Source organism: Rhododendron vialii, chromosome 13a (assembly GCF_030253575.1).
Source record: "Rhododendron vialii isolate Sample 1 chromosome 13a, ASM3025357v1".
NCBI lineage: Eukaryota > Viridiplantae > Streptophyta > Magnoliopsida > Ericales > Ericaceae > Rhododendron > Rhododendron vialii.
The window spans coordinates 19,026,003-19,053,257 of record NC_080569.1 but is presented as its reverse complement, the minus strand read 5'-3'; the positions used below and the strand labels follow the sequence as shown (position 1 = coordinate 19,053,257).

General features: G+C 39.3%; 1 protein-coding gene across 2 annotated transcripts; it reads right to left on the bottom strand.

Annotated features, from left to right (window-relative positions):
- Positions 1-2,896: 2,896 nt before the first annotated feature.
- On the bottom strand, positions 2,897-17,759 carry LOC131312293 (protein SUPPRESSOR OF FRI 4). Of its 2 annotated transcripts, XM_058339953.1 has the most exons (8): positions 17,333-17,759; positions 13,152-13,252; positions 7,858-7,969; positions 5,944-6,353; positions 4,669-4,817; positions 4,484-4,537; positions 3,630-3,727; positions 2,897-3,271 (listed from the first exon to the last, which is right to left on the bottom strand). In XM_058339953.1, exons 1-7 carry the CDS (start codon positions 17,527-17,529, stop codon positions 3,656-3,658), a joined length of 1,095 nt encoding a protein of 364 aa, XP_058195936.1. In that variant the 5' UTR covers positions 17,530-17,759; the 3' UTR covers positions 2,897-3,271; positions 3,630-3,655. The 2 variants fall into 2 exon arrangements, with proteins under 2 accessions (XP_058195936.1, XP_058195935.1); XM_058339952.1 differs by lacking the exon at positions 2,897-3,271 and having other exon boundaries at positions 3,286-3,727; positions 17,333-17,758.
- Between the last annotated feature and the right edge of the window lie 9,496 nt (positions 17,760-27,255).

Sequence of the window (27,255 nt, the reverse complement as noted above, 5' to 3'; positions counted from 1 at the left end):
GTGGTGCTGCCATACATCGAGGTTTTTTTTTTTTAACATAGGATAGGATAGGATAGGATTGCCCAAAATAATTAATACTATCCTCTGCACTTATAAAAATCATGGAATGCAGGTCCATCGGTTACTGCATTTCAACGGTAGGTTTGCTCGAATTCTTCTAGTTCACGCTGCATCCGGTCATTGATTTCTTGCTGCACTAGTTCATGGCATTGTTTGTAGCAGATGTAGAGCTATGTTAAACTATAGTGCTCTAGCCAAGAATTCCCCGCCTGAATTGTTAGTTTCAGCATGCGAAATAGTTAGCTCAGTAACTTCATCCCTCAGGTAGTCAAAGCTTTGCATATACTCTGTCTCAACTGAAAATTGGCAGTCAAGTTTTGCCGTTCGAAAAGTTTGGGAACCGCCTGGAGAGGTTTTGCCGTTCCATTTTTTCCATTTTTTTGTGTGTGGGTGTTTGAATGTGTTCAGATGAGGATAGGGATAATGATCCCATGATTCTCGGGTACAATTTATTCATATTAACGAAGGGTTAATTAGATACAAATACTAATAGTCTATTCATATTAATGAAGGGTGTTATTGGCATTTTTTAGATGTCAAGATGGAGACTTAAGTATTTAAATGGGGACTTAAGTATCACTAGTGGACATGATCCCTATTTAAGTTCCCCTATATTAATTGTTACAATATACTATCATATTAAGGTAAAATTGTTGAAAAAAATTATACTATATCCGTCCATTTTCAAGTGTCGAGCAACTCCAATTTATTATGGAGACATCATCATTATACCTTTCGCATCAACTTTTACCTCTACTTTTCCTACTACCCTCTATGAAGACATCATTACTACAGTTTTACTTATTAACTTTTCAAAATGAAATATACTTTCAGCTGGAAAATGGAACATTTACCAATATTTACCCATTAACTTTACAAAAATGAACAATTATTAACGGACAACCCAAAATGAAATACTGAACTCTAAAAAAGGGACGGAGGGAGTAACAATTGTCTAGAGTTGTGTTCTAAATATTTTTGTATCATTGCTTTTAATACTCCCTCAGTCCCTTTTTTAGAGTCTAGTATTCCATTTTGGATTGTCCCTTAATAAGTGTTCATTTTGTAAAGTTAGTAGATAAAAAGTTGGTGAATTTTTCATTTTGCCCCTAAAAGTAAATTCTATTTTGAAGAGTTAGTGAGTAAAAATGTAATGATGATGTTTTCATAGAGGGTAAGAAGAGAGAATGAAGGTAAAAGTTGATATGAAATGTGTAATGATGGTGTCTTTTTAATAAGTTGAAATTACGAAACAGGACACTTAAAAAGGGACGGAGGAAATACTATTTTACTACGAGCACTCTTTTGCAATTTTATTGCTATATTAATTTGTCTATGGCTTTGTTTACCTTTGCCCTTTTACCTCTAAACCCGTGACGATCATAATTAGAAAGTTTATATTCTTCATAAACAATTTGTTGGATAATACTCAATGCAATTGCCGCAAAATATACAGATTCTGAAATCAATATTATAATTAAACAACCGTTTCTTTTGAATATCGGTTTCCAATTTCTAATCTACACCAGGTAGATCTATAGGACATATACGAACAAATACTTCACAAGCAATGCATTTATCAAATTCAAAGTGGACTCGACCTTGAAATTGCTCGAATGTGATCAATTTTTCATAAGGGTATTAAATAGTTACAGAGAAACGATTTACGTGGGATAAGGTAATCATGAAACTTTAACCAATGTAACTGTTTATTGATCATAATTCATGAATCCAGTCACCATAGGGAACATATTATAAATATCTAAAAAAATGGATTTTATTTATTTTTTTCTCTTGTTTGATGTGATGTTTGAGACAAATCGTGAATATAAAATAGAATAAAATATTTCTTTACAGCGAAAGAAGTTGGGATGGAGTTGTTAATAAGTAATTGATTACCTAGAGAAATAGGAAAAAGTAATTTCCATCCAAGATTTAAAAGTTGGTCCATTCTAAGCCTTGGTAAAGTCCATGTTGTTATGATAGAAATGAACATGACAAATACTCCATCCGTCCTCCTTTTTATAGTCCGGTATTCCATTTTGTATTATTCCTTAATAAGTGTCCATTTTATAAAATTACTCCCTCCGTCTCTAAATAAGTGTCTGGTGCGCAAACTTAGGTCTTACAAAAGATACATGTGTTTCGTTAAAAAATCTATTTCTTTTCCACAATCTAATAAAACTCATTGCCATCTATAGATTTGTGAAAAAAAATTGATTTTTTTAACGAAACAAATGCATTTTTTTAAAGGCCTAGGTTTGCGCGCCGGACACTTATTTAGGGACGGAGGGAATAATAGATAAAAGTGGTGCATTTTCTATTTTGCCCCTAAAAGTAGATTTTATTTTGAAAAGTTAGTGTATAAAAATGTAATGATGATGTCTTCATAAATGGTAAGTAGGAAAAGTGGAGATAAAAATTGATATAAAATATATAATAATAATGTCTTTTTAATAAATTGGAGTTACAAAGCAAGACACTTAAAAAGGAACGGATTCGTAAGTTTTAACAGATGTAATAAAGATACCCATTATTGTTCCAAAAACTCTTCATACTTTATTTATTTCCAAAAGTTCAGGAATGAATATGTACAGAATAGAAAGATTCCATAAGTTGTACAATATTATTTATTATACTAACATTCTATTCTCTTCATGTTGTCTTAATTCTAAAGGATTTAATAATCAATTAAACAAACTACTTTAAGTAACAATAATCGATTAAACAAACCACTTTAAGTAACAATAATCGATTAAACAAACGACTTTAAGTAACTTCTTTTTTCAGAAACACAATGCTACTTCTAATATTGGTGGTTAACCAAAAAGGATGATTGGAGTTTGAGAATAGTAAATACCGCTAGAAACTTTTTCCCCTTGTTTTTAAACACAAAATGTTACTCCTAGTTAGTTAATTGACTTACTATTAGGAGTCTCAAATGTTCTCTTAACTTCGAAGCTACAATTTCAACACTAAACAATTTGTCCCAGTAGAATTCACGGTAATCCTGTTAACGGAATCTTTTTGAACAATCTACATTAGGACTTAAAATCAAATAATTCAGATCATCAAAGAAATATCTGTCGTGGCCCCAGCTGCCTCATCCATTATAGCCGAGGAAAATGCGTAAAATCCTGCCCAATTAGCACTTAATTGAAGGGCCAAAACTTCCAACTAGCTCGTTTCAGTAGTTCCCGATATAGGCGAACTAAAACAAAGATCAACCAACAAAAAAAGATTAACTTTTATATTGTAACGAAAGTTAAATTATTTCTTGACAATCTTGTAATAATATGAAAAACCCAAAACCACTCAATTTAATAAACAGCCTAGTCCCACCAAATTACAAAACCCCAAGAGAAGTGTATCAATTTCTTTCCCCTCCTCCACAAATAAATAAAGGAAAAGAAATTGACGAAACGCCTTAGCAAATGGTTGAAAGATCTCTGTCCAACATAAATTTCTTTGGAAGAAATGCAATGTATGAGAGATAGGACCTCAATTTCAGTTCAACCCCTCAATTCCACTTTGATCATGCTTAACGATCCAGATCAGAGAAAGATTACCCGTGGGGAAATAGACAGCAGCCAATCTAGAAAGTCATACGACCAGCAAGCCTACTTGCAGAAATCCTTTTGTCAATAGCTGCATCAATTGAGCTCATCTGGAAAATACAACCACGAGACAGAAAATTAGACCGGAACCATGTAAAAATCGCTTGGAAGAACCATGCTAAAGAATCAGAGGTTTTGGTTCCGTATAGAGATTCCAAACTTTGCAGGAGAAGCTGACCTGGCCACTGTGTGATCATAAATTTAATAGTGGAACCACGATATCAATGGGCAAATTTCTGTCGGATATATCAGGTTCCAATCAACCCCCAAAGATCGTAATCAAGCTTGGCGAGATTATAGAACGATGCAGGAAGTAAAATATCTAAAGAGAAAATACATACGCTCTTGGTAACAGAATATGATGCTAGATTGGAGCATCCTCGAGTTGATTGCAGCAAGCTCGTCAGAATTGTAAATACTAACTACCAGCAAAAATAACGGAAATACCTACTTGAGTCTTTAATGGCCACAAAATGTGTGGGATTGCTTGCCAAATCCGGTGGGGGAATGGAAGAGAAGAAAATACCCGTTGATCAATGGGTTTGAAAGTCATGAAAACACTTGACCCGGAAAGGCCGATACAAACTTAGCACAGTATATTCTTCTTCGGAAGGAATAAAAATAGAACGCAAATATAAACAGAAGTACCTCGATAATATGAAACAATACGTAAACAACTGATTCTGAGGGTAACAGCTTGGTAAACAGAAGTACCCGGAAGGTAACACCTACCCATCTGGTTAGATGCGCAAAGCAACTGCATTTCAATTTGAAAGAAACAGTAACAAGAGGCAGTGATAACTTACCTGGCTAGTCTCATCATGCACCTGATACTTCTGCAAGGACATTCTTCTTTCCTCCTACAAACACCAAGTTGGACCAGTTAACCAAATATTTCTTTTTCTTTTTAGTAAGTTCACGTTAGGAGAGTTAAAAAAGATGCATCCTGGATACAGACTACGAGGAAGAAAAGGAGTGAGGGAAAACTAACCATCGACATAGCCTCGTCATCCCAAACTAAATAGACTTCATTTGTGGCAAGCTGGGGAGCTTTGTTTGCAATTACAGGAGGCGGTCCAATTGATGGACCACCAGTATTTGGACCAGAAGCATAAGAATGTGAATTGACTGGTGTTGCACCTGCATTAAACAAATGCAAAGCCACATCATATGCGAACTCCACAAATATACCTGGGATGCTTAAACATCATCAAGCACAGTTCTTGATTATTTAAGACAGGTGGTGATAACTGATCAATTTGAAATTCAATAACAAAACCAACCAACAGGAAACCAGCTAGCAGTATCCCATTCGACCATTTCAAGATGGTTTGCAACAGTAGTTAATTAACGTGTGAATTTGATTGTGAGTGTGTTTACGTATGTGACCGTGTTTGAGCATGCGCATGTGTGTGAGAGAGAACAATAGTCACTTGCTGAGTACTAGTTCAACAGAAAATCCAACATAGTACTGGTATGGATTGTGGAAAAGAACAGAGATGAATGACAGAAACAGGAACCTATTCTGTGTAACATCCATGAAGGTGACTATCACCCATTCCACAGAACTTCAAAACACAATCGCCATTAGCTTTTTAAATTTGTGCATTCATTGCTTTGTTAGGCACGCAAGATGCTAATAACAGTAGTATCATGCCAAAATCTACTAAATTTCAGGAAGGAAAGAAAATAAAAGGCGTGCTTGTGAACTAGAAAACTATTTCTAGACATGCTTGCCAAAGATTTGATGAGATGCTATTTGGCCTGAAAGTGCACAAGCAAGGCAGTAAGCCGCACACCGTAAGAACATTTGCTGCAACTGAAAGATAAAGTACCCTTAAATCGTGGAATACACGTTATCAACACGGGTTTAGTTTCTGGATTTATCCATGGACAAATATTCAAGATCTACAACAAATTGCAATCCACTTCTTCAGATTTTTCTCCGACTTATCATGATTATTTTCAAAACAATAACCTATTAAGCCCAAACTTGAAAATGGTTACAAAAATAATATCCGTGTTTGTAAGTCCATTTCGGGGGTTTCAACTTTTTTAGGGAACATCATGATTGCTTTGTACAATTCTTGTCTTTCCAAGTTTACCCTACAGTCAATAAATTCAATATTTGAATACAAGGATAAAAGAGTACAATTGAAACAATTTGCTCATTGACTTTCAAACATGGACCAGCAATGAGGGATGGAAAAAAGTTGTTTGTGGACTAACAAACACAGATGGAGAATAATGAGAAGACAAATCAAACCTTGAATGCCAAGTGGGTGATAGTTACTTGCTGCAGAAGCACTGTTGCCGTCAATTGAGATTTTCAATTCTACGGGAGAGCTTGATTGAATACTTGTCGGAAGCATCGGCGTGGGAAATGGCGTACTTTGAGTTGGGATATTGTTGTTATTGGCAACAACAGGAAAAAGTGGTTGAGATACAGCAACAGGCGTAGCTGGGGTCAAACCAGGAGGTGCAAGAGGCAAAGATGGTGGAAATGCTGGTGACGTAGTGGATGACACAGATGGCCTCACATTCTGTATAGGAAACAGAGGCTGTTGTATCAATCCCATTGGAGCAGGAGGAACTGAAACAGGTGGACGCTGTGGGAACCAAGGTTGGGGACGAGGAGGAACTGGCCAACCAGCAGGAGGTACTGCAGGATTGTAACTGCACCCAAGCAATCGAAAAAAGAATCACTTCTGGTGCACATATGGTTAAAGTTCATCCAAAGAACTACAATTATACTTAGATGAGTAGATATATACTCTTCTAATCTTCACACAGAAATCAGTCACAACGGGCCAGTAAATTTACTCTGCAACGCATCAAATAGACATCTATCGTGCTGAGCAGCAGATGTCAACTTTTTGTGAAACATAATGAGAGTACAGCTTACCATCAATGAACAATTGTCCTTGATAGAAAGGAAAAGGAATGAGGTTAACTCGTAAACACCAATGTTCTAAAACTCGGTACTCGGTACTCGCTCGGCCAGCCACCTTGTACCTTGTAGGCCGAGTACTCAGCAATTACTCGGTGATTACTCGGCGAGTAGAAATTACTTGGAATTTTTTTTTTATATGTTCCCCAAATGATATTCATAATGCATAATGAGAAGTTCAATGTTCATAGTTCAAACCAAATGAAACTAAGTACAAAATTACTACTCCATTGCAAAGTTTTACTAGTCCATTGCAAAGCTTAACGTTCAAACCAGATGAAACCAGATACGAAATTAATAGTCAATTACAAAGTTCAACGTTCAAACCAAATAAAACAAAGTACGAAATTAGTAGTCAATTATTCCTCGAAGAAGAAGAGGAACAGCAGCAGTAGCTTGATTGGTGTGTTCACTCGATTAGGGTAAGTATAAAACTATAATGAAATTACACTAATGACCCTTCAAATTTAACATATTATGTATTTTACCCCATTTTTCAGTTTTTTTTCGATTTTCTCCCCACTTCCAAGTAATCTCGTTTTACCGAGTAATCGGTACTCGCCGGGTACTCGCCGAGTAATCGGCTGGCCGAGTAATTCCACCGAGTAGCCTTAACTCTACTCGGCTAGGCACCGAGTACCGAGTACTCGCCGAGTATTTCCGAGTTTTAGAACACTGGTAAACACGGCGACCAAGAAAACTCCCAGTAAGAAAGATCCACTAATGTCCACATACGATTAAATACTCTTTTATTCTTCAAACAAATAAGTCACAAAATAACAGTAAATTGACTTATGGCTTATCAAAGCAGATGAGACTATATTCCTAAGCGTCAGATATCAAATTTTTGTGAACACCATTTACTATCCTTAATAAAAAAAGAAAAGGCGGTCAAGAAGATGATAACTCTATCAAATAGCCCCCGAGATTTTCTTGAGAAGGGCTATGAAATGTACTGAAATGGACAGCATCTATGCCATTACAATAGTCGTGCATCACCTGACAAAATAAAAGAATGTTTGCATAACAAGGAATGAGATATTTGTTCCCACAATAATAAGTGGCAATCCCACAAGTTAAACATACTAAAAACTAAACAAAAATAGTTTAACTTCACAAATTAAGTGACCACATGTCAAACATATCATACAGTAAAAGCATGTATTTTTTCGAAACTATAGTTTCCACATAGGAAGCTAAATGATCTCATAATAGAAACGAAACACGTACACTGGTTGCATTGTGCCTAAAGTAGGCTGAGAGGGGTACTGAATGCCCAAGGATCCTGGTAAGACAGAAGAAGGAAACTCCACTTTGGGCATTTTTGATGGGGCATCATCTTCTGCAAGAAGAACAACAGACATCAATACATAGTAAATAAGAGATGAATGCTATCATAAGACCCAGCACATGTGTAAACACCTAAACATTTCATTCTCATCATATTTATTCCTTTTGAGGCTTCGAAATTATAAACTTATATTCAGCTGCTACTAGATCTCACCAGGAAACATGCAGAGATCGAGCAGTACTATTTCATCACCATCCAGTGTAAAAATGCCCTAAACAAACTTATGTAATCAAATAATGCCTATCAAAGACTACGATGAACAAGATGAAAATATGCAATGCACAGTCCACTGTTAAATTGCAAAGTGCAGAAACATATAGCAGTGAAAATGGGGACGCCATCTTGGACACATGAAATTAATACTTGCACAATAAGGCATAAACTATTGTACCTCCTTATATAGGAAATACAACCACATTTCATCAACAAATGGTTAACCAGAAAAACACAACAAAAGGATTTTTGGTATTGTCAATTGTCCATCAAAGTGACTCTACACTCTTCGATTTGCGAATATTGACAAACCATTGGAGTCTATATTGAATATTTTTTGGCTTAATTTCAAAAACACCCCCTCAACTATCACATTTTGTCAACATGGCTCCCCAAACTAAAAAACCGATCAACGTCACCCCCTCAACTATCAAAGCCAAGCAACATCACCCTCTCCGCCCAAAGCCGTTAAAATTTTGGACGGAAACAAAGGAAATGACTAAGATACCCTTCTTATGTTAAAATCAAATCATCACTTTTTTGCTTCTTCCTCCTTCACGACAACCGACCCACCCAAATCAAGAGTCCTCACTCTAAACCTCTGAAGCTTCTGCGACAACACCTCCACCGACTCCGAAATGCTCCTCTTCCCAACTTCTTTTGGGAAGTTTCTCACACAAGTCTGAAATATAGGGGATGGAACTGGATCGATATTGTAACTGAATGCGGGTCGAGTGGGTTGGGGAAACTGGGGCAGAGGTTCGACCATTAGCATTTAGGGCCTCAACCTTCACCTCTCTTATACTACTCTCTCTAATCTTACCCATAAACGCCCATACATACAATATATATACACAGTTTTATATGTGTGTGTGTGTGTGTGTGTGTATACGGTGGACTAGTGTGTTGGGTATTCGATTGCACAGTGAGCATCTCTTCCCTCCTGAACAAGATCGAAAGCAAATTTAGAGGGGTTTTTTTTTTTTTTTTTCCTGGGTTCAGATTCCAGAAAACGTTGTATATTTTCGCTTGACAAAATCGTGCATGAAATCTGATTTTGATGATTTTTGTGAAAACACTCTGTTTTCAGGAAACACAAAACTCATTTTTAAGGAAACACAATACACTCTTTTTGCAACAAAGAAAATTAGGGAAGTATTACAGCCACCGAGTGTGAGTAAACAGACTGATCAGTAAGCACAAATAATCCTATGATAACTAGATAAGGTTCACAGAAACAAACTTAACGGCAGTAAGTAGAGCAATCCCATGCTCCGTGGCAGCAATCGTGTTCGCCGTGGGAGCATTCACGACGAGGTACCCGTGCTTGGTCGCCACTGCCAGGTCAACGTTGTCAATCCCGACGCCGGCGCATCCAACAACCTTGAGTCGGCTGGCGGAGGACTCGAACCCCTGACGGGTGACCTTGGTGCCGCTCCGGACGATTAGGGCCTCACAGAGGAAGATCTCGGCGCAGAGGTCTTCGGTGGTCGTGTCGTAGGAGCAGTCCATGTTGGCGAATGTCTTGAGGAGCTCAATTCCGGCCGAGCCAAGTTTTTCGGCCACGAGGATTGTTGGGGGAGAAGGGGGGAATGGTAGGGTTAGATAGGGAAAGGAGAAAGAATGTTAAGGGCATTTTAGGCTTAGAATTTCATTTTCTGTCTAACTTATCTAATTTCCGTCCAAAATATTAGTATTTGTTAACAGATTTGGACGGAGGGGGTGATGTTGCTTGGGTTTGGGATGTAGTTTTTATCTTGTCTAGTCTAGATACTCCGCGGTGGTTCAAGAGTTGTTGAGAAAGCCTTGCCGAGCAACTCGCTTGGAATTTGATTGCAAAGGAATATGCATTTAGCTTAACATTTTTCATGCATCATAAGCTTTTTAATGTCTAAATCTTTGGAGAATTTTCACATTTGCATTTTAAGCCATTAGCCTTATTTGGTTGGCCTTGTTTTGAAGAAGAGAAATTTTTCTAAGGCATTGTGCGGTGCATTGGCTTGAGAAAACATGATTTTTCTAAGGCAAATTATCGTTCACATAGGGCAGCGATTCCGAAGGGAGCCAAGCACTTCTAAGGGCTCCCTAAGGGTGTCAAGCATTTCCTAAATACAGAGGGCTGCGCTTCCGAAGTGAGTCAAGCACTTCTAAGGCTCTTGTAAGGGCTCCCACCAAGCCCTACTAAGGCCCTCTTCATCTAATTCTTGATTTATGATTTAATTTTAAAATGAAATTTGAAGAGCGCTTCAATAGCGCCTCAGTAAGGCTAGAGCTCTTATCCAACCCACAATAGCGCCTCAGTAGGGCGAGAGCTCTTAAACGCCTTGCATTGTGATTGGTGGAAAATTAAGGCATGCCTGGTGCATATAGCATCTTTTTTACCCTTTTGGGTACAAGTGTTGCATAAGACCACTTTTAAAGGGAGAAAGCTTTTCCACTTTTTACACTTGTGCTTTTATTGCATTTGGATAATTTAAATATTGTATTTGATCATCTTATATTACTCTTGAGCTATGATGCACGGATACCGACACCGACACGGACACCGACACGAGGACACGGGAATTCTAAAAAAATGGGGACACGGACACGGCGGGGGACACGCCACGTGTATATTTATTTATTTATTATTTATATAAATAAATAATTATAGCTTGACTCCCAGAAATTTTTAAAAAATTATAATTTGGCCCCAAAACTTTTTAAAAAAAATACAGTTTGACCCCCAATTTTTTTAAAATTACAGTTTAGCCCCTGCCGTGTCCCCATCAGTATCCCCAACCGTGTCCCCCTAAAAAATTTATATTAAATTATGGGACACGCCATGTGGTGTGTCCCATACGTGTCCCTAAGGTGTCCCCGCCGTGTCCCCGTGTCCGACACTGCGATACTTCGACCTCTAGAGGTGTCGGTGCTTCATAGCTCTTGAGAAATACTCTAATTACCATGTATTCTCTCTAGTTTGATTTGTTTGGAAAAACCTTCATAATTTTTAAAATCCATAGATTGTTGCCTTCTCTTCTACTTGGCCAGATGGATCCGAATGATGTAGGACAGATTGAAATAGGGCAAATTATAATCAGACACAAAGATAAGGGGCTGTTTTTTGGGGCTGTGAACCGTGGACGTGAATAGTAATTTGTAAGAAGAACAAGATGAAGGATTAGAGAAAGATAGGTCTAGGCATCACACCTAGGGGCTCTTTAGCATCACACCAAAGAAAAGATTGCATCACACAATCTAATAGCTTGAAAGTTACTCAATTTTTCATTCACTCAATCATGATTTGCCATAAGGCTTACAATCTTATTTATAACCATTTCAACTTGACTCTAGAACTTCCTAACATAAATAACCTTCAACTAACTTTAGACTTCCAAAGACACATTGAACATAGACTCTTTGACTACATTAATGACATGGAAAAACTTATGACTCTTAGATCAACTAATTGAATCTTTGACTACACTAAACATTAATGACATGAAAAAACCAAATGACTCTTTGATCAACTGATTAACTCTAAAGACTTTGACTAGAAATTAAATAGACATTTTGACTTGACTAAAACCCAAAAGACACTCCTTAAGAATCCAACCCATGTCTAAGCCAATATCCCAAGTTGGATATGTGCCAAATTGGGCCTTAGAACCATCCAGTCCAGAAGGCCATAACTTCCAACCATATGAAAGTACCAAATACCCGTGACCTCTTTGTATGGTCCGCATCACCGAAGCCGTTTTGAACGGAGATCGAGGTGGTGGACTCGTGGTGGCTATGGGATCAAGAAGGGGCTCATGGAGCTACATTAAAGTAGTGGAGTTACATAGAGCTATTGGGGTTAGTTTGTGATTCCTCTCTTGGAAGCACTTTGTAAACCTTTTGATCTGTAGCAAATTTGGTAGATTAGGCTGTGGTTTTATGCATAGGATGGATAGACCCTAAGTAGTTTCCACATATATCATTGTGAACGCATAATAGCAACAAAAAAAACCATCACGTCTTCTTACATAATTGTTTAATCACTGGAATGAAAAATGATGTAGCTAAAATTGTGTAAAAAACTAATAACACGAATTTTAAACATTTTTCTGATTCTCTCACCAAATACAGGAGCAAAACTGTTTTCAGATAGTCATAAAAGAGAGCTTAGTGTTTGCTTAAAATCACAAGTACTAACTAGCAAGTGTACTAAAGGCAAATAACAAGAATTGTTAGTAACACTTTATCCTTTCCTATTTACGCATGTGAACAGTAACATTTTTCTCATAGGATCAAAGCTACAAAACTAAATGGTCCTCATTCACAAAAATAAGGCACAGATTGATAGCACTGACAAAACACACAAGGTTCTTCATGCACATGAAAATTAGAAGTCTTGAGGTACTTTTTCAGAGACAACTGAAGAAATCGTAACACTCGCAAGAAACTGGAAACCTTGCTTTCGGAGCTACACTATATAGCATTAAGCATGGTATATCCTGTCCAGTGCTATACTCAAGTCATCCACTTAGATAAGAGAAGGGTCCTAGCTACTAAAGGAAAATTTGGTCAGGTACACAGCAGAGTAGTCCAATGGAAACACTAAAACCACGTTTAAAATTAATCATAGGCAATAACCAGGTTGGAGTTCTGCAAATTTCTGACAATATTGACAATCTAAATATACGGGAACCCAAAAAAAGGCAACAAAAGACCACAAACTTAGCCACTACTACCTACTGATGAACCGCGCCACCACATATTACACCATAACTGAACTTCACTTTGATATACTATGATATACATCAAGACCAACATGCTAAAGTACCACAAATCCAGCAGATCATCTCAAACTTCATACCCATTTGATGTGTTAAACTTTTTTAAGTGTAGTAACAACATACTCTCCGACATGTGGATGCTGACAAAAGCAATATAGCAAATCAGCTTCAAGTATAAGAATGTGTAACAATCGTACCTTCCTCCCCATAGTGGGCTGCCAAAACGTCAGGTGGGATACCTTGCATTCCATATATTTCAATGTCAGTTGATTCTCTACCTGGTTTTGCATTGGGCACCCTGTAAGAGATTCACCTTGAATCAGTACATGAACATCGCCACAGCAAAAAACACATGCATAGAGATTTAAGAAGAGGAATGTATTCCCAATAAATAATTTAATCTTACCACTCGTAAAGAAAAAAAAAACAAAAATGGAACAATTAGAGCACAAAAAGTCAGGTAGCAAAAAATTCACGGGACTTTGAAAGATAATGCACACATCAGTTACTACAAAACAAATTGCTCAGCCACCAGCCATCAAAATTTCCCATATTTTTATATCACCTAATAAGTCTATATAGGACAGGCGTTTAACTTGAGAATCCAATGATTAAACTTTAGGTCATTAGGAAGAAAAGGGGGAGCTTTGTACTTTGTAAATTGTAATAGCCTTAATATTGCTTTGGAACTAAGAAGCACGGATACGGACATGATACAATACGGATATGAGGATACGTGATTTTTCCAAAAAGAAGGATATGATACGTTGTGGGATACGCTGAATATAAAAGTAAATAAAAAATATATTATATATAATTTTTAATTCCTAAAATTTCATTAGTGATTAAAGTTATCCATTACACAAGTTCACCATTTCACATGCCAAGAGATATATATTTACGTATAGTTATATATATAACCGTGTCTACATAGGTATATGTATATTTACATACACACAACGCGAGAGAGAGATGAGAGAATTACAAGGTTGTCGAGATAGAGGATATCGTCGGTGTGTTTCTGGTGTCGATTGGTGGGGGAAAAAGAAAAATATAGTCCTACTTGCAATTTTGACCCATATATATTAAGTAATAACATATTTACCCTCGCATGTATCCAAAACGTATCCGAGCATATCCAACACGGATCCGCGCGTATCCAAAACGTATTAGATACGTATTTGAAGCGTATCCGAGAGTATCCGCATGTATCCGAAACGTATCAAGATACCAAAAAATAATTCTAAGAGCATGATACTTTAAAAAAACGTATCGGATAATCCAGATAGTATCCAAGAGTATAAGTATCCGATACGGATACATATCCGGAGAGTATCCGAGAGTATAGGTATCCGATACCGATACAATACGTGATACGGAGGCCAAAATAGAGTATCAGTGCTTCATAGTTTGGCAGATATACAACTAGTTCACTGTAATTGTCCTACTGCAAACAAATCAGATCTTGTTTTGAAAGTAACCAATCTTTAAAATAGCTCAGCTCAAAAGTATGTAACAGTTCAATATGGTTCAAAGGGACATAACTTTCATTCAAGAGAGTAAATAAACCACGTACTCAAGCAGTGTTATAAAATTCAAATCAATATCGAGCTTCAGCAACCATCTGTGTTTCTAATTTCCATGGATAAGTTTTAACCAGTGTTAGAAAGGGAGAGAAATAAGGTTTAACCAGTGTTAGGGCTTGGCCACTTGGGTGGGTAAGGAGGAAGGGAGGAAGCAAAAAAGGGATACTTTGAGGCCATCAAAGAGTCGTTCTTGAGCTATTCTCAACAATCCACGTCAAACAAAGAACCAAGCATTCCTCCTTCTCTTCCCCACTATAGCCCCATCCAAATTTGTGAAGATCTATTTCACCACTACGAAACATCCACATCAACCTTAGCATACAAAGAACCGAGGCCAAAGGTCTCTTGAATCAGTGAGTAAGCAAGGTGGTTAACCAAAGTGTATGTAGCTTCTGCATGCAGCAGGAATTAACACGAATTTTCTCTCTCTTAATCCAAATTTCCATGGACTATCCTGCACAGCACAGAAGTTCACAGTTCACGCTAACATGCAAACTTGGTGCCTTGGACTAGACCAATTTCTATGAGGTAGGAGCCTTATCATCTCCCAAGGTTCCATAAATGTAATTTCCACAAAATATTTCATCTGTACAGTGAGTGGCATAAAAGTAAGCCCAAGATGACTCATCAACTCCCCCACCCTCCCAACATTCCACTACCTTTGAAAGGCAACATCCCACCATACTAAGATTACCTTCTGTGCTAGATATTTAACCACGAAGCCTCCTCCATTTCATTCCGCAGGACCATGCAGAGACAGTCTCCTAAAAAGCTCCTCCTACTCACACCAAAGGTGCTCCCAAAAAAGAAACTTCTCATCATTCTCAACAATAAACCCAGTTTGACTCCAAAAATATCCACCCAATCCAAATACCCTTCTCAAATGGCGTACTACTGTTGATTAAAGACAAGGCTCCCCGTCACTACTATGATTCAAAATTTAAATAACCAATACCATCCCATATCCATTCTGGTCACAAGCTTGATAATATCCTGAATGATTATCTAGGCATGCCCAAGGATATGTTTCTCAGTGCTAGGTTAATCAAATCTTGTGTCAGCAATTGTAGTCTTGACGTACTTTTTCAGACAATTAACAGAAATCGAAACACTCGCAACAAACTGGAAACCTTGCTTTTGGAGCTACAATTTATAGCATTTGGCATGGTACACGTCCTGTCTAGTGCTATACTCAAGTCATCCACTTAGAGAAGAAAAAGGTTCCTACTAAAGGAAAATTTGGTCAGGTACACAGCAGAGTAGTCCAATGGCAACACTAAACCAAGTTTAAAAATAATTATAGGCAATACCCAGGTTAGAGTTCTACAAATTTCTAACTACATTGACAATCTAAAGATACTGGAACCAAAAAAAGGCAACTAAAGACCACAAACTTGGCCACTACTAAACCGTAAATGAACTTCACTTTGCTATACATTAAGATCAACATGCTTAAGTACCACAGATTCAGCAGATCATCTCAAACTTCCACTACCTCTGAAAGGCAACCTCCCACGCAACTAAGATTACCTTCTTTGATAGATATTTAACCATGAAGCCTCTTCCATTTCATTCAGCAGTACTATGCAGGGAAAGTCTCCTAAAAAGCTTCTCTTACTCACACCAAAGGTGCTCCCAAAAAAGCAACTTTTCATAATTCTCAACACTAAACCCAGTTTGACTCCAAAACTATCCAACCAATCCAAATAACCTTCCCAAATGACGTAATGCTGTTGATCAAAGACCAGGCACCCCATCACTACCATACTTTAAATCACCAATACTATCCCGTATATATCCAGGGCCACAACCTTGATAATATCCCGAATGAATAGCTAGGCATGCCCAAGGATATGTGTCTAAGTGCTAGATTAATCTTAATCTCGTGTCAGAGACAAGGTACCCAGCAACATATTAATATTTCCTGATATAGTTCCTATATTTTTCAGATAGCTTGTGTTAATAGGTAAGAAGCAAACCTGATCCAACTAGCTTTTTCTAGGTTAATTTCCAACTAAAATAGCAGACACTTCCCAAAACCCCACAAGTATGGGGTGTCTAGACCATTGAAGTAGTCTAGTTAATAAAATTTTGAAGAATCCTTGTAACATAAAAACATTACTAGCAATTAAAAATTTCTAGAGAACTAAAAGAGCGGTCTCAAAAGCCGAGCAAAAAAAAAAAAGAGGGTCTCAAAATACCATCCTCCATTCTTAAAATTGAACAGCACAATAAGTTCCTGCCAAGATTCAACACTTCCCGTAAGGACCAATTTGCCATATTGGAAAAGCCCAAAAGGCAAACTTTCTTCAGAAGGCTGATTCAGGAGAGCTCCCTCTCCCTTGATATATACAGAGAAAAGCACATCAATCTTCTAAAAGTCGGCCAGTTAGTCCCAATTAGTGGGTAGGCGGCTCTCGGCAGGTCTTACTCAAATGAGTACTAGGGGGAGGTGGGCAGGTATTTTTTTGAGAAAAATTAGAAAAACTGACAACCTAGGCCCCGATTAGTCCCCACTAGACAACCTAGGTGCTAGTCACCTCTCTTCGACTAGCGCCTTAGTAATTTTTAGATCATTGAGAAGCACAATAATCAGAAACACAGGAAAACGAGGATGAGAATTTCAAATCGTTCAACCTCAGAACAGCTATAATAGAACTAGGTAGGGATAATGGATACGTGTATATGTATGTATATGTGTGTGTGTGTGTGTGTGTATATATATATATATATATATATATATATATATATATAGAGAGAGAGAGAGAGAGAGAGAGAGAGAGAGAGATTACTTAGGGACGGATTCCTTGTGAACCTGGAGGACGTGAATGACCATGCCGCCGGCAGTGGAGAGCTTTTTGTGGCAGACATGGCACTTGAAGTGTTTGGCTTTCTGGTGCTGAACAAGTATCTTTTCGTCGTCGAACTCTCTGTCGCAGTAATAGCACCATACCTCTTTCAATGCCGCTCTCTTCTTCTTCTTTCCCATCTGATCCCTTCAACCCTCCCTCTCTCCAAATTAATCACTTTAACCTCAATCAATCGAACAAATAAAATCGTTGAGACCGGGCTCTAGGGTTTGGGTGGTGGTTCTCTTCTCCCAATTTCTGTTATCTTCTTCTCGTTTTGTTCTCTTTTGGTTTTGCGTGTGAAACCAACTATGATAGCTGGGGTTGGGGATTTTTTGTGCCTAGGGTTTGTGTTTTGGGCGTGTTCGGAATCCGGTTTGACCACAAACAAGTGCGTGTTCGGTACTAACGCTTCTACTAAACGTATTCCAAATAGGGGTGATACCGGTCCGGTTTCGACCAGTTTGAGTGTATTTTTCGATCGAAACCGGATATCCGGTTTGAGATTTTTAGAAACCGGAACCGGTTGAGATGAAACCGGTCCGGTTTCGACCGGCTCAACCGGTTTCGGTCTGGTTTATCCGATTTATCCGATTTTCATTTATGGGCCATATTTTTTGCTCAACACATCAAAAATTCACAATTCAACTCATAAAATATCAACAAAAAATCTATAATTCAACCCTTTTTTTTGGGCCCAACAAAAAATGATCAATTTTGAACCCAATACATAAAAAAAAATTCATAAAAACATAATTAAGCCCATAAAAATAGTTTTTATCTAATAAATATATTTATTAGACCAATATACACCACAAAATATCAACCAAAAACCCATAATTCAACTCCTCCCCTATGTTTTTATATATATATGTATATATTATACATATATATAACCGGTTCCGGTTTCAACCGGTTTTTAAAACACATAAATCAGATCGAAATTATTTTTCCGGTTTATAAAATTTTATAAACCTGAACTGGATCGAAATTATTCAACCGGTTTAAAAAATCCGGTCCGGTCCGATTTTTCCGGTTTCGATCAATTTTCCGGTTTCGAGTAACAACCCTAATTCCAAATGTCATTCCCACAAAGCGTGCGGTATAATAACGCTTTCCTTTCCATCTTTAGCTCTCTACCTGGAACGGAACTAGAATTTCATGAATGTGGAGGCTGAACTATGAATAACGAGATTTTAAAATTTTAAGGTTCGGAATCTACTAGTTTGTTTAGTTTAGATTTTGAGAGAGGTTTTTTCGATAATAAGTTGAAAGAAAATGAGATTAATAATTGAAGAAAAAACTTATGAGAGACCATACGCCGAGAGAGGGATTGGTTTTTGGGACCCAAAATAAACACATTCTAAAAGCATTTAAATGTTTAAATAGCATCCAATACAAAATACAATATCTAAGTGTTCTTATCAAACAAAAAATAATTAATATTAACATTGAAATTTATAAAATAAAATAAAATAAACCCTAAATCAACGTGGGGGCCGTGGCCCCCATATGCCCATATGTAAATCCGTCTTTGCTCTCAACTAAGGGGTTATTTTCGGTAGTAAAAAATTTGTAGATTTTTTACTACCGAAAATAACCCCTTAGTTGAGAGCAAAGACGGATTTACATATGGGCATATGGGGGCCACGGCCCCCACGTTGATTTAGGGTTTATTTTTATTTGTAGTTGAGAAGTTGTTAGGTGTTTCCGGTAGTGAATAAGTTGTTGATGGTTTGTGAGTAGAGTTACTGTAGCAAAAACAGTTTTTGTTGACAATTTTTTTGCTAGTAAAAATGATATGATAAAATGTTGAAACTTTTTTGTTAGTAAAAATGAGATGGAAAATGCGTTAAGTTTTTAGTATTTTTTGTTAGTGAAAACGGGATGGGTATCAAAGCTATCGAGGAGCGGCAAGCACCTTAAATAATAAACTTGTCTCCATATTTTTCTCAAAATTTCACTTCTTTTTTTTTTACCCCAAGTTTCAAACAAGGCCCTAAAGGTTTGTTTGGAACTTATGGGAAGAAAAACGAAAGAACAGATAAATTAAAAAAAAATCTCTTCCATTGATTGGTTTGGATGTAACAGCCCGTTTGTGTAGGGGGATGAAAACAATTGATACTTCGGATCAATTGGATTGCAACGGCTTATTCTTGCCTTTTCACCGGAATCCTAATTCGTCGTCGGAACCCTAATCTGCAAAATAGACAGGGGTGAGTGCACCTCTGCCTCTCGTGGCAAAGGCCCTCCGATGGCAAAGTTAGTATCACGTACTAGTAGAGAAACCCTAATTATCAGTAGGAAATATCGAATAATGCAATGTATTGCGTACCTCGCTTCATGGGTGTTACTTCTTATTTATAGATTCATGGATGCTTGTTGCCCAAGTATCCGTGTTTGCACTAGTTTTCCTACCTCGTATAGGAAACCAGAATATCTTGGATTCTCGTTTCCTTATCAGTTTATTAGAAAAGAGTCCTTTTAGGATTCTTTTCCATAACTGGCCGAACATCCCATTCTCGTTGGGTATCTATTCTAGATTCTATTTCCTCGGGATCTCATTTCTTTACGGGACATGACTACTCTGGAATCTTCTAGAGTATTCCCTCTGCTCTCATTCTTTGATTGGAGCTCTTTCCTTGTTCGGCTATCTCTTAGCCGAACAGACTAACTGGACCAGCTACTTTACGTGTAACTTGGTCCTTGTTTAACTATTTGGATCAATATAACGGTAAGTCTCTTTCTGTCGTATAGTCAGTTTACGCCAGTGACCTCTCATGCCATTTGTTCGTATCGCCGACCACCGCTCATGGTGGTTTATCTTATCGTGTTTAACCCGTGATCTCTCGTATCACGTGCTTGGTTATTACTCTATCTGTTCGGCAATACCTCCCTACAATTGCTCCCCAGTTTTGCCATTTTGCCTCTGTTCGGGGGCTGCTGGTAAAACTAAAACTTATTTTTTGAACTAAGCTTTCAACTTCTTAGATCTCGTGCAGACATGCCACTAATTCTTTTTGGCATTTAAATCATCATGCCGTCTCGAGGCAGGAACTCCACGTGGCGTATTTCGTACGCTTTGCATTTAACTCAGTCTGACGTTTCACAAACGTCGTCAGAACGGCCATCCGTTGAGACTTCTCTTTTCCCGTTACTTTTCATGTAACGGCGTAAGATGAGACGTTTCGTCTCCGTTGCTTTTACTTTAAACCCCTAATGGGATACTTTTGGGTTTTCCACCCAAAATTCGAATCCTCCATTTCTCTCTCTAAAACCAGGGAAAAATCATTCGTCTTTCATCCGCCATTGCCGTCGTCTGCAACTTTGATTGCATCTCAGGCAACCACTACAATAGCTTCGTAAGACTTCTCATTCTTGCTCCTTCTTGCGTCATATTCTGAGATTTGATCCAGATTTTGGTTTTTAGAGTTTCGATTGCACCTAGTTTCTGATTTTATCCTGCTCATTTCTTTCGTATCCATGGCGGATGATAATGAAAACCTTCCAAAACCCAGCAAGTTTAGGAAACTCTGTGAAACCCCAACTGCCATGGCGGCATTTAGGATTGAGTATAGCATCCCTGATAACGTGGGGCTTGAACTCGCCCCTTTGAGAGCAGATAGGGATGATGGCTCATGGGATAGAATGTGTATCCCAATCGTGGCCATTGTCGAAGGTGGAGTCCGATTTTCCCTTCACCCATTACTCTGCCAGATCCTAAACTGGTACCGTCTCACCCCCATGCAAGTATCAACAAACGTTTTTAGGCTGATAATGGGAGTAGTAGCTTTGAATAGGATTCTGGGGACCCAGCTAGGAATTTGAGACATTCAGTGGTGGTACAGCATTGTACTAAACTCTGAATATAATACTTACTACTTCAAAGTAAGAAGGGCAGAAAAGCGTCTCATGTTAAACCTGCCAAACTCTGCTTGGGATCATGAAATCGATTTCCTCTACGTCACTGGAGGGTTCGAGCCATTGGGGGAAGATGGTCAAGTGGTGGGCCTCCATTGCCCCCACATATGGGGATACCCACGTATGCTCCTGATTTTCTATTTATGCAACTTGTATTTTCCTTTGTTACTGTACATGTTGCTCATTTTTAACTTCTGTTTATGCTTTTGACTTGCAGCAGAAAATGCTAACAGGCGTCCAAGACGTGAACCAAGCTACGTCCGAACAGCAGAGATTAATAGGGTTCTGAAATATACAAGTGAACCCGGCACCCCGACAGCTGGTCGGGGTCGCAACGCGGACGTTTTATTAGGGTACGATCCTGCATACAGAGGGGTTATCGACAGAAGACTTGCCAATCCGAGCACCAGTGCTGCCTCAACCTCAACTGCTCCCCAACCGAAGAACTCAAGATCCAGAGCCGACGTGACTTTTGCCGGACAGCCAGGTGAGGTTCCAATCTCTGAAGGCATCCCTCTCCCTCGCGTTGTTCTTAGAAGGTCATCCCAACGCCAAGCCGAACAGATAGCTGCTGACCTGGATACCAGTCAATCATCCTCATCCGGTTACTCCCCATCTCCTCCAAGATCTGGTACGATGTCTCGACAACCTATGGACCTGAGCTCTCTTTTGACTGTGACATCTCAAGGACGTGGAACTAGTCGAGTGGCTTCTACTGGGAACGCTCCTCCTGCACCTCGTCGCAACAGAGGAGGTTCTACCCACTCCCCTTCATCTACTCGAGGAGCGGATACCGCTTTCAATGTCGGTGACGTCCATCGAGATAAACGGCCTAGATCTGAAGACCAATCTGGCACTGCTTCTCAGGCTGATACAGAAACCCATCACCCCCCGTCACCAACTACTCAAGTACTTCCCCAGACATGGACTCCCCCATTTACTAGGGGAGACCATCCCGTTCACGTCGGGGACAGTGCTAGTTCGTCAGAAACAGCACTTGCCCTGGCTCAGGGGTTGCTGCTTCCAATTGATATGCAGAAAGAATCCGGATCCCCACCTGATCGTCTTGTAGCCACTGGTCTCGTCAGTGGTATTAAGGTAACAACAAAAACTTTCCTTCAATCAAGCTTCGACCTTTCTTGTATTATATTTGATCATTAACTCTTTTGGTACTCCTTAGTTTATTCAAAAAATGGTCGTACTGGGCCAAAAATTCCAAGAGATCGAGCAAGAGCGCAACAGGCTTTTGAGAGATAACACAAGGTAGCTTCAAACAATGACAAGGCTGGAAAGAGAGAGGGACAAGGCAAAACTGGAAACAGCAGGAACCAAGGAAAAGCTTGAAACTGCTGCGGAAAGTCTCAGCCAAGCACTGTCTGAAATTGATAGTACAAAAAAGGCGGCCTATGAAGATGGATACCAGAAGGGCTTTGATGCTGCCACTTCCAGTTATGTTGACCAAATGCCTGTAATTCAAGATCAAATATGGGTTGCGTGTTGGGAAGCGTGCCTGACAAAAGTGGGGGTTGCAGAAGATTCTCCCTTCTGGGAAGATAACGATTTGCTGAGCACCTGTGCCTAGGTCATTCAGGAACCAGCGGAGCATCCAGAGGATGACATCGAACAGCAGATCGAAGAATTTGCTAATGCTGAGGAAGATACGCTTACCGATGTGCACTCTGTTCAATCACCTGTTCGGGATTCAACCCTTGAACCTATTAACCTCGAGGAGAATGCAACCGGAGGTGATACCACTGTGGAAGTCAGTGCAGAGGTACCAGATAGAACACCTTTAGATGTCCAGAACCTGGATTAACTTTGGTAAGGTTGCGTGAAAACATCTTTAAAACAATTTGGCTGGTCCTACGTGACCATGATTTTCGAGCCCTGCGTGGCACCAGTACTTTCTCTACTTTGGTAATTTTTTGGTAATACAGGTATTCGGCCCTTTGTGGCATAACTATACAATTTGCTCGGCGCCTCTAGTTTTTGCATATGTTTGGATGCAAATAGATTTATCTAAGTATTTTGTACTTGGATCCTTTTAATCACTTGTTTGCTTGTGTATGAGTGTTCAGTACTTAGCAAATCCTGTAAACATCATTTTTTTGTTTACTTTTAAACCTCTTTCTAAGTTTCTCGTACTTAAATGCTTTTCTAAGTCTCTCGTACTTTTAAGTTTTACGTACTTAAAAATCATACAAGTATTTCATACTTGTACTCGTTAACTTTTAAGTTTCACGTACTTAAAAATCATACAAGTTTTTCATACTTGTACTTGTTAAGTTTCACGTACTTACAAACCATACAAGTATTTCATACTTGTACTCGTTAACTTTTAAGTTTCACGTACTTAAAAACCATACAAGTTTTTCCACTTTTTAAGTTTCACGTACTTAAATGTATAGGTGCTTGTTCCCTGCTCCCCAATACGAATGAGGGAAACGAAGCCCGTAGTTCGTATTTTTAAGACAAATACCAAGAATGCAATATTTATACTTCAAAAAATGATTTTATTCATAATCTGTGAAACTCAAGAGGGCGTTATTTGTACCCCTTGCAACTAAAATATTAAAATAAAAAACTAGAACAAGGGAATTATATTCGTAATTCCCACACAATCACGTAGTGCAATTTAAAATAGAACTCAATGCTTCTAAACAAAGAATTTTCGCAGATTATGGATATTCTAAGGCCTCGAAATTGGATTACCATCCAGATCAGCTAATTTATAGGCTCCTATGCCTACAATCTCGGTTACCCAATACGGGCCTTCCCAGTTGGCCCTCTGCTTGCCTTCGTTGGCCACCTTGGTGTTGCCGAGCACCTTCCATAGTACGAGGTCCCCAACACCAAATTCTCGAGGATGAACGTGCTTATTATAGCTCTTCATCAACTGTTCCTGGTAGGAAGCCAGATGGACCAAGGCCCTTTTCCTCCTCTCCTCGGGGAGATCAAGCTCAATTTCAAGGGCCCTATCATTGCCCCCACTTTCAACCAATGCGGTCCTATTGGTTGGAAGACCAACTTCCAAAGGTATGACAGCCTCTGTTCCATATGCCAATGAATAGGGGGTCTCTCCCATAGACCTCCTAGGCGTTGTTCGGTGAGCCCATAGTACAAGTGGTAACTCGTCAGGCCACTTCCCTTTAGCTTTGTCCAGCCTCTTCTTGATCCCATCAAGGATAGTTTTATTAGACGCCTCTGCCTGCCCATTACTCTGAGGGTAAGCTGGGGTTGAATAATAATTTCGTATTCCGTACTAGACACAAAAAGCTTTGAATTTCTTCTGAAATTGGGATCCATTGTTTGTAATCAATGAATAAGGGACCCCAAAGCGAGTGATGATGCTCTTCCACCCGAACCTTTCTATCATGGGTTCAGTGATTTTGGCCAGTGGTTCTGCCTCAATCCACTTCATAAAATAGTCTGTTGCAACTAGCAGGAATTTTCGATACCCAGTTGCTTTGTGTAGTGGACCCACGATGTCCATTCCCCATTGAGCAAACGGCCAAGGACTTGTCAAAGGCACCAGATCCTTGGCTGGTGTTCGAATCATTGGTGAGAATTTTTGACATTTCTCACAAATCTTCACATACACCTTTGCATCTTCATGCATGCGTGGCCACCAGTAGCCTTGGGTAATTGCTCGATGGGCGATGGATCTGCCTCCAGCATGACTCCCATATGTTCCCTCGTGGATTTCATGAAGAAATCTCTGCACCATCTCAGGATGTACGTATAGCAAATACGGGCCTGTGAAGGATTTTCTATATAACTTACCCTTCGGGGACAGCCAAAACCTAGCAGATTTGGTCCTTATCTTATGAGCCTCCTTTTTGTCAGAAGGGAGTATCTCGTCTCGTAAAAACTCCACGATTGGGTCCATCCAACTTTGTCCTTGGTTCACGTCCAAGACCAAGTCCACGATTCTCCCAATGCTCGGCTCACTCAGATATTCTACTACCACCTTCCTTTTGAACTCAGTTGGTACAGCTGCACCCAACCAAGCTAATGAATCTGCATGAGCATTCTGTCCAGAACTTATCTGTTCAATGTATACCCTTTCGAAGGTATCAAGCAGGTCTTTGGCTGTCTGTACGTAGGCTACCATCTTTTCACTTCGGGTTTCATATTCCCCGGACAGTTGATTGACCACAAGCTGTGAATCACAATACACCCTAACCCGTTCTGCTCTTAGGGTTTTTGCACTTCTTAATCCAGCCAAGAGTGCCTCATACTCAGCCACATTATTCGACGCACTAAAACCAAGCCGAACAGATAGTTCGATCAATACTCCTTCAGGAGGAAAAAGGATAACCCCAATTCCTGAACCAGTATTACATGCTGATCTATCAACGAATAACTTCCATTCCATAGGATCCTGTTCGGCTGAGGATTGATTCTTCTTGGGTGATGTCTTAGTCGCCTATTCCTTTCTCGTAGGAGGTAGGGGAGCCACCGTAGGAGAAAACTCTGCCACAAAATCAGCCAACACTTGGCCTTTGATTGCCGTGCGTGGCTGATAATCGATATCGTACTGGCTTAACTCGACGGACCATGTCGAGATCCTTCCCGAGAAGTTTGCTTTTCGTAGCAGTGATTTCAATGGAAACTCAGTATAAACCACAACCTTGTGGTTTTGCAAGTAGTGTGGCAATTTCCTTGTGGCTGCCCTAAGTGCCAGGACAAGTTTTTCTAAGGGCAGATATCTCGTCTCTGCATCCAGCAGTGTTTTGCTAACATAATAAATAGGGATTTGTTCGATTCTCAAATCCCTCAACAGGACTGCACTTACTGCATGCTCAGAAACAGCTAAGTACAAAACTAAAGACTCACCTGGCTGTGGAGTTGATAAAAGTGGGGGCTCGGCCAGATACTTCTTCAGGTCCTGGAAGGCCTGTTCACACTCTGCTCCCCATTTGAATCCCTCTCTCTTTTTCAATAATTGAAAAAAGGGTTTGCACTTGTCACTAGACCTGCTGATAAATCTATTAAGCGCTGCAGCCATTCCAGTCAACCTCTGGACTTCCTTAGTGGTTTTGGGACTTTGTAGCCTTTGTAGGGCTGCAATTTGATCAGGGTTAGCCTCAATCCCTCTCATGGTCACCAAATGGCCCAGGAACTTTCCTGAACCGACTCCAAACGCACATTTCGAGGTGTTGAGTTTCAGTTTGTACTCCCTCAGGATTTCAAAAGTTTCTTTTAAATCAGCTATATGTCCCCATTTATCTTTACTTTTCACCACCATATCATCTATATAAACTTCCATAGTCTTTCCAAGGAGCTTTTTGAACATGATGGTTGCAAGTCTTTGATATGTTGCCCCAGCATTCTTTAGCCCAAACGGCATAACGCTATAGCAGTACAACCCTCGTGGTGTGATAAACGAAGTCTTCTCTTGATCAGGCCCAAACATAGCAATCTGATGATATCCTCGATATGCGTCGAGAAAACTCATTCGCTCGTAACCAGCGGTTGCATCAACCAACTGGTCAATCCTTGGAAGAGGAAAACTATCTTTTGGACACGCCTTATTTAGGTTTGTGAAGTCTACGCAGACACGCCACTTCCCATTCTTTTTCTTCACCACAACGATGTTGGATAACCACTCTGGGTAGTAAACTTCACGTATTGCTTTGGTCTCCAGTAAACGATTGACCTCTTCAATTACTACATCCACATGCTGCACGGCTGCCCTCCGTTTTTTCTGAATGATTCGCTTATGCTGAGGATCAACGTTTAAATGGTGACAGATCACACCTGCATCCACTCCGGGCATTTCTTCTGGCACCCATGCAAATACATCAACATATTCTTTTAGAAATCTTATCGATTCAGCCTTTTCGTCTGTTGGTAATGATTCCGCGATTAAGAAATATCATTCAGGATCAGTCTCGTTGATCTGAATCTTCTCCAAGCCTTCAACCACCTTTTCTGCCGGA

Excerpts from the sequence above, each read along its gene's own strand:
- LOC131312293 (XM_058339953.1), bottom strand. The coding sequence starts at position 17,529 with ATGGGAAAGAAGAAGAAGAGAGCGGCATTGAAAGAGGTATGGTGCTAT. Across the intron at positions 4,818-5,943 it reads TCACCCACTTGGCATTCAAG|GTGCAACACCAGTCAATTCA; the intron begins GTTTGATTTGTC and ends TGTTTAATGCAG. Across the intron at positions 3,728-4,483 it reads TGCATGATGAGACTAGCCAG|ATGAGCTCAATTGATGCAGC; the intron begins GTAAGTTATCAC and ends TGTATTTTCCAG.